The 8,919-nt window shown below is 31.5% G+C and overlaps 1 protein-coding gene across 1 annotated transcript in view; it reads right to left on the bottom strand.

The window, feature by feature from the left end:
* The window catches only part of LOC124368913 (tRNA (cytosine(38)-C(5))-methyltransferase), a 30,550-nt gene continuing 21,631 nt past the window's right edge, over positions 1 to 8,919 (bottom strand). The window contains exons 4-5 of the mRNA XM_046826455.1: positions 7,425 to 7,750; positions 1 to 207 (exon numbers count right to left, since the gene is read on the bottom strand). Of these exons, the coding sequence (XP_046682411.1) occupies positions 27 to 207; positions 7,425 to 7,750 (507 nt within the window). The 3' untranslated portion in view covers positions 1 to 26. The remainder of the gene's footprint in view (positions 208 to 7,424; positions 7,751 to 8,919) is intronic.

Genomic DNA, 8,919 nt, shown 5'->3' with positions numbered 1-8,919 from the left:
TTTTTAATGCCATTTTTATTTATTTGCTAACTTACAGGATTGTACAACATAATTCTGATAAGGAGTGCCACCACTTTAACATTAATGCTATTACCAAGTAATCTAAACTTCTGTTTTGTAGTGATTCTAGATGGAAATAAGAAACGCTCAGGGAAATTCATCATACGACCGACTTCTAGTGGAGTGAAGAAGCGCAAACGAAGTGCTCTGAAAAAATAAAGACTTCAATCACAATGTAACAGGGACTATTCAAACTATTTTTAGAGACTTTTTAAATATGCAGAAGAAGGTGAAAGGTTATAACCAACACTATGTTATGAAAATTAAGTAACTGACACACCCTACTAGAATATCAATACAATGTTACTTTGAGTTCTTTAAATTGTTATGTACAATAATACCCATAGCTAATGATATCTAACTATGATTAATTGTAAATTACATAGTAAAAAGATTTGATACCATACTTAATGGCCAGTTTACTTGTTAAAAATATGTGTAAAAATGTATGTTGTAATTGATAGTTTACTTGTTAAAAATATGTGTAAAAATGTATGTTGTAATTTACAGTTTAATTGTTAAAAATATGTGTATAAAATGTACAAACTATTGTTTTTTACTTTTATAAAAGAAATTATTTTAAAAAAATGTTGATTTGCTCTTTCTTATCCAAATTTTTCATTTGTGAGTTGGTTGTCTTTATTTAAAAGTCGAAGCATTCTTACCAAAAACAGTTTTTCAATTATCTTGGGTTGGCAAGATTGATATAGGCCGATAATTTTTAACAAAAAAATGGTTAATTGCCTTATGCTTTGAGTATCTTTTGATGAGCCAGATTGACATCAAACTGAGGTCATTTGCTTTTTGACTGGGAGCTGGTGAATGGTTTGTTCTAGCCCTTCCTCAACCACCAGTTCCAGTACCATTGAGGCTACTGGAATCAGTCTTCTCGTGAAATCAATCAATCAATCAATCAATCAATCAATCTTTATTCACATATACATTGAGTACAGTGGTGCGTCAACAATTATTAATTAATACATCTAAATTTAATAATTAAAAAACATGAGAAGAAAAAAAAAAAATACATCTTTATATTGTTTCTTTGTTATCTTGGTGTTTTGATTTCTCCAGTCCAGGAATTCTTGAATTGAATATACAGATCTGTCTAAGGAGCCAGTTCCTCAGGGAAGTCTTCAATTTTTCTTCTGGCAGTCTCCTCAGTTCTTCAGGCAACTGGTTGTAGAAGGCAGCGCCGCTGTATGAGGGGCTTCTTCTTAACGAGACTGAGGTGGTGTGCTTCAAGTAGGAAGTTGCGTCTATGCCTTGTGTTTATAGTTATGCTGGTTCTCCCCATCCTGGTTTGTCCTGATTTCACTACGTAGAGGATTGCCTCAAGTATGTAGAGGGAGACTATTGTCATTATCTTGAGTTTCCTTAAAGGCATCTCTGCAGGTTTCACGCGAGCCTAGTCCATTCAGTGTTCTTATGGCTCTTTTTTGAATTACAAGTACTGTTTGGAGGTTTGTACTACTTGTTCCACCCCAGGCCAATAGTCCATATCGTAGATTTGACTCGAACAAAGAGTAATAGGCAGTTAGGGCTGTTTTTTTATCACTAATCTGTATTCATTCTTCTAATAACAAAGAGGTTGGAATTTAACTTCTTGCAGAGCTGTTTTTATATGGCCTGTCCATGAAAGGTTGTTGTCCAATGTTATTCCTAAATATGCATTCGAGTCTACCGTTTTTAATGTCTGGCAATCCTTTGGTGTTGGTTTGGAGTTGGTGTGAAAATAAGTTGATGGGTTTTGTCTTCATTTAAAACTAAGTCATTATGATAACAGTACTGCTTTGCCATGTTGTAAGCTATATGTGAGTTTATTTCCATTTGTTCTTTATCTTTGGCTGTAGTGATCAATGCTGTATCGTCAGCAAACATGACTGTTTCACAAAATTCTTCAAGGTATTGTGGGAAGTCATTTGTTAACAGGATGTAGAGGATAGGGCCAAGAACGGATCCCTGTGGTACACCTCTATTCAATGGTAGGGATTTCAGATTTAATTTTGCGTAGGACATAATTTTCTTTGTAAGTAATCTCTACCAGTTGTTTCCCTGTTTCCAAGGTAGCTTCAAACCATTGAGCTTCTTTTCCAGTGACACCAAGAGATTTGAGCTTTTCAATTATCAGTTTGTGATCCAGAGTGTCAAATGCTTTACTGAAGTCAAGTCAAGCAAGATGGTCGAAGCTACGTGTCCTTGTTTCTAGTTTGTCTATGATGCTTTCGATAAGTTGTGTGACTGCACTTGTTGTTGACCTGTTCTCAATAAAGCCAATGTTGCCTTTGGGTAAGAAGATTATGATCTCTTAAATGTTTTAAGAGTCTATTCAAAACAGCTCGTTCAAGGATTTTTGAAAAATTTGAGACCAGTGATATTGGACGGTAGCTGGCTGCCTCTGTAATTTGGCCCTTTTTATAGTTAGGGTAGACTTTAGTTGTTTTTAGGCTGCTGGGAAAAATACCTTCATTTAAGGATTTGTTTATTAGGTTCGTAAGTGGGATGGTAAGTTCACTTTTGCAATATTTAATTAGTTTAGAGGTCATCATCATCTATGCCGGCTGATGTTTTAGGCTTCATTATGTCAATTATTTTGCTTATTTCCTCTTCAGTGGTATTTGAGAATTGAAAGTTTTGAACCTGCGTTGTTGTTTGTGAGATTTATTATTTTACGTTGTTTTTCATTTTTATTTTGTTCAAGTGTTCTTTCTGCAATTGTTGCAAAAAAGCAATTTAGGTAATTGGCAATCTTTTCAGGTGATTTTGCAGAGAGCTCCTTCAACATTCATTTTCTCAAGATATGCGTTTCCACATTTTTCTTTTCTTTCCTGATTTATTACCCTCCACAAAGCCTTTGACTTTATTTGGTGCTTTGCTCTATGAAATCCGCATTGTGTTTTTTCCTTAGATCTTTTAGCTTAAGATCATAGTCTTTCTTTCTAAGAGCTGTGACTTCTTTATCAATTGCATTTCCAGTAATGTTTTGTCTGTTTTAGTGCTTCTAAGTAGGATCTTTTTAGATCTTCGCTTTCAGCGTCCCATAGTCTTTTTGCTTTTGCTTTTCTTTTTCTTTATTGTTTTATATGGGCATACAGAGTCTAGTGTAATTTTTATGACACTGTCTAGAGCTGAAAAAGCACTTTCCGTGTTTTCTTTAGATGTGACATCTGACCAATTTTGTGTTGCTAATAGGGCTCTTATCTCTTCCATATTATGTTTATTTATGACCCTTTCCTTTGACCCCGTTGCTGTATGGTTTTCCATGTCTGTCATTATACTACATACTTGTGCTGTATGATCTGACAGCCCTGTTTCTATCACACAGTTTGTTATCTGTTCTGTAGTTAAGTTTTGTGCATATAGTGTCAATCGAAGTCTGGCTGTGGTGTGAAATTCTTGTGGGGGGTAGTTCTAGTCTGTTTATGTTGAACCCCTCCTAGAGCTTCTATTACTTTTTGATTTTCATGGCTCAACCTGAGGGCAATGCAGCCACACCCACAAACAACAGATGCAAAAAACCTATTAAGCTCATTAGCAACCCAGACCGCATCATCCACAATTCTATTGTTAATTTTGACTTTGATTGCTTTTTACTCTGTTTTTAATATTAATGACGCCCTAAACTGTCTATGACAGAGTTTTTTTAAATAGAACTGATTCAGATTAACAGTAGATTTAACTGGAGACCTCATATTATACAAGTTTGTAGAAAAGCAAGTTGAGTATACTTTTTTCTTTGACGATAAATATTATCTAATTAAAAACCCAGTTTTACTCTGTTCAACAATTTTATGATGCTCAAATAAATATAATATTTTAAGAGCATCTCAGGAGAGTTTTCACTATTCATACTACAGTGGAGCCTTGATATATCTAACATCAAAATATAGAATTTTGCTCTTAATTTTACCTACTGTTAACCTCTATATATTGAAGTTTCAGTTTATCAGTGCAACAAACCAAAGTACAGTTGCGTATTTTTCATATCGAGGCTTGAAACCCCGCCACAGACACTCCTTTGTGTTCCGTTGTCACCAGTTTGATTTGGATGTTACCGTGATTCGAGCGAATTTAAGTTATCTCAGTGAACTGTGCGCGCTAGATTTTTAACTGTGACAGTATTTTGTGTAAAAGTGTGATGGCAAACATATTGTATCCATACGACATTGTATTGTATCCATATTTTATGTTTCCTATTCAATAGTCTTAAAATGTATAAATTTAAATTTATGTATAATACTTGTTTTAATTTCTTAACCCTTTCAGGGCCAGGACCAAATATGAGATGTTGCAAAATTTTTTCACATATCTATCCCCTTGTGACTAGTCAAAAGTGCCAGGCTAAAATTGGTGATTTTGCAGTCTCTTAGATTAAAATTTATAACTTTTCATAAACATTAGAGAATGACCTAAAAGTTGCACCAAATTACTCGTATAGATATATACTATCAACAAAAAAATATAAAGATGTAGTTTTAAGTAATTTAAAATTAAAAAAAAATAATGTTTTAATGGATTACGTAAAAAAAATTTAATTTTTTAATTTTTTTCGTAAATAACTAAAAAAGGAAAAATAATTTTACTGTAGAAAGCTATGTTATTATATTGTACATTTATAAAGGAACAACCATACCAAATTTTGTGTTATTTCTCTCATAAATAAATTTTTTATGACACATTTTGTATAAATACGCATAATTGTACTTCGCAACAAGTGATAAAGCAACTGACTCTTAACTGCAAGAAACTTAAAATAAATATTCACATTACGGATGTACCGGTAAACAGATGATTGTAGGATCCATAAGCAGTTTCAATACAGTTAAAAACACTATTTACCAAGAAATATTTACACAATTTTATTTGAAATTTATTTACACTTTTTCTATTTACAAATATGCTACTTACAATTTCACTCCCGTGAGATCGCAAATTGTCAGTCATTGTAACTACTACACACAATAGCTAAGCAGGTAACACTACTAATATTTACAACCACAAAATAAAATAATGAAGAAGAATCCAGCATACAATGGTACGATTGCACTAAAGCATAAAGAATTAACAACAATAGATCGAGTCACCTGATAATGTCACGTGACAATTACGAAATAAAAATGCATAGACCTCCAAAATAAAAATTATATTCATATTAAATATCTACAAATATACCAGGGAATAAAAAAACATAAAACTTTAATCATTTGATGTCGTATTTTTTAAAGAAAATTACGAATATCAAGGCGGCAATATATTGCCGCCTGGCGCTTTTCGTGTATGTCACCGACGGCAATATATTGCCGCCTGGCACTTTTCAGACACGATCTATGGCGGCAATATATTGCCGCCTGGCCCGGAAAGGGTTAATACACATTTCCCGATAAAGTATTCATAATAAAGCCTATATTATTGCTGTAGTTGTTGTGGACCTCTATATTGAAGTCTACCCCAAACAGCGTTGATATATCGGACCTCATTATATCAATATTCTAATATATCAAAGTTTTGTATTTTCCCATGAGATTTGATGTATTCAGATTCCACTGTATTTATTTTTATACTATTTAATGATATAATGAAAAACATGTATTTGTCAAATTCTATTTCATATATTTGTTCAAAGGATAATAAAGTTACCAATTGCTTGATTCTTATCCAAACAATACAGACAAAATAAAATAAAATACTAGTGTTTATTTAAACTCATGTCCACTAAGAAGTTAATAAAAGTGTCCATGATATACCTATATGTTCCCACAAACTTGCTGGTAAACGTAGTTAACATTAAATAGCCAACTTTGTGGTCGCAGCAGTGGGTCATGTCATTGTGAACATGTAAGTAGAACTAGTATCCTCAATACTTCATCTTTTATTTCCAAATAATGTATTTAATGCAACTGTCAAATGTTTTTCTTATGCTAGTCAAATGATAATTATAATTAATACGGTTGTTCGAAACTATGTATTCAAGTTTAATATTATTAATTAAATGGGTACTAAATTCAATATACCTACTTGTAGCATCGTGCCATATTATTTATGTTAAATTAAATTGAAGTTACATTCTAAATACAAAATTATAAAAAAAATTTAAACCAAAGAGGAAAATTATTTCTAGATGGTTGTAAGTTAGAACTGTATGGACAGGTTTAAAACATGTCATGTATTTCCTACAGCAAGGATCAGAGGTCAGGTTTAGGAAGTGATTTTTAAGAGAGGGAAAAAGGAGTATATTACAAAACAGCTGGTGTTTATTCAACTGTCCTTCTTGGGCCTGACTTATTCTGTTAGAGCAAGAAAACCTGCCCGAAGACTAGTAGCTGGACCAATCAGAGGGCAGAGGTATTATTTAGTTTGGGATGAATTGGTAGGGGGGAGGGGTTCATCCAGCACAGATTTCATGTCCTTGTCCATTTGTCCGTAGTCTCTGAGTGCTTTAACATGGTGAAAAAATGAATACATTTTACATTTTTGTAAATCATTCCTTGAATTAATTACAGAAAAGAAATTCTGTACTCTCTTGAAATCTCAAAAAATATCAACTTACAAAATATAAATTAAATTTATTTATTTTTGGTTTAAAAATATTCTTTTCATTAACTACTATTAATTTTATTATACTTTTTTTCATTTTAGAAGATTAACTCTAATGCTAAGTACATGTAAAGGGCTTATAGTGTGAACATTTGTAAGAAACTATATTTCAGAACTCTGTTTTCTTTTTATTTATTTTTTTGTGATTAGTGAAATTTTGATTTGGATTCAGTTTTGTAATATGAGTTAGACTTTTTATTTTGGGCCAGACAAGTGATTTTTGGTTTTATTTGTGCGTAAAGAATAATATTGAATATATAGATTTAATTTAATTTGGGTTAGAGTAACAGGGTTCACTGACGGTGCATGAAAAAGTTCAACTCTATAGTGTACGCAGTTTGTTCACTCAAAGTTAAAAATGCTTTTAAGGTAAGTCTTAAATTATTTTTAATTTTAAATTTGTTCTTAGAGGTTTACTATCCTATAACCTTTAATTTAGTCCTAAATTGATAATCAACTGAAATAACAGCTCTAACTAAACTAAACGAACAAAATAATAACATAATCCTCATCTAGGGTTACTATAATACTGAAGCAGTTTGATTTGGGAAGCTAACTTCAATGTAAAATCATATCATAAAGTCAGCTTTCCTATACGAAATTAAAATGTGTTAAACTACATCCAAACATTTATAATTTCAAAATTATCAGATGAACAGGACTTCTGAGAAACTAATACAAGTATAGCATTCTAATTATTATTATTTCAACCAACGTAACTAATAAAACAAATAATAAAGACTGTACACAAGTAAGAGTTGAGAACCTACCGGAGATCTGTAATATCTAAAGATGCACGAGTGTTGTCCACAATCACTCTGTTGATAGAGGATTTATCATAGGGACAAAAAATAGAACCAGTGCCTTCTACATAGTGTCCATAAGCCTTGGTAAAACAGCAGGATCTTGTTGATTCTTTAGTGATAATGTCCATTACCCAAGCTCTTTTCAGTAGTTTGTCGGGAACAAGGAATTCTTTGAAAATTTCACTTTCTGTATCATCAGTTTCCAGAATGTCAGCTATCGATTTAGCTTCTGGGAAATAGTCTTCCAATGAGTTTAGTAAAGGTTTGGCCTCCTCAGGAAGTTCCTGCATCTAAAAGAGAGTTTAATCAGATCAAGATTCACTGCAACAAAATAGTTCTGTTCAACAGTTCCATTATAAAAAAATTTGATTTTGCAACTCAGTGTTTTGTCACTAACCTCAAAAACCTTAAACCAAATTTGTATGTAAAAAAATCACCTCTTCACATGAAAAATAAATGAAAAAGACAAATTTAACATCACCTTTTATTTGTCCCATCAATTCTTGCTATCAACAAAAATTAATATGTATGTCAAGGTTAATATATAAATATGATACTGAGATTTTTGATTTAGTAGAGTGTTAATTACATTTGAACACAGATTACATTCATAACAAAATGACATCTTTTGGGTTGGGAACATATCAAGACGTACACAAAATAGATCAGAACTGAAGTGACGTACTTAAAATGATTACAAAGATTGTTAAGAAAAGAGAATTTTAAGAAACTTATTTGCTCCCAACTGAGATGAGTAAGAGACAAAGTTTCCATTGAATATTTTGCTGTTAATATAGTTAAAACTAAAACAACCATAGAATCCTATATACAAACAATAGCCACCATGGAACAGATTACGAATTGAACAGTTCAGTGATTTGCATGCAGCGCAAGGCCAACGTGTTTCCACCTTCTATAGACTTCTTCCACACTGCTGTTTAAACTATATATAACGAAGAGTCTGTTGGCTGCCATGAGGAGTGTGCCCTGATGCTTGCCAGATGTCATGATTTTTGTTAGTTGCTGAGGTTTCTTTTTCTGTTTTGTTTTTGTTTTTTGTGTTCTTGTCTCTATTTATTAATACTGGTTAAGTATTTTTTATTAGTGTTGCCTTTTGATTATATATTCTATTACATATAATCTAATTAATATTTTTATTAGTATTCCCATTATATAGTTAGTAGTTAAGTTAATTGGTATATCCTTATGATTTATTTATCTTAGTTGTTATTCTTGCACATAATTGTTTCTTGTAATTTGATAATATATTTTACACTTCGTATATATATATATATATATATATATATATATATATACAAAGTATGTATATAAAGTATATACATATATATATATATATATATATATATATACTTCTATATATATATATATATACTTCTATATATATATATATACTTATATATATATACTTTTTTATATATATATATATATAAAGTATGTA

Source organism: Homalodisca vitripennis, chromosome X (assembly GCF_021130785.1).
Source record: "Homalodisca vitripennis isolate AUS2020 chromosome X, UT_GWSS_2.1, whole genome shotgun sequence".
In the NCBI taxonomy this organism is placed as follows: Eukaryota; Metazoa; Arthropoda; class Insecta; order Hemiptera; family Cicadellidae; genus Homalodisca; species Homalodisca vitripennis.
Note: the sequence above shows the minus strand (reverse complement) of the source record. Positions and strands in the feature narration are given on the sequence as shown.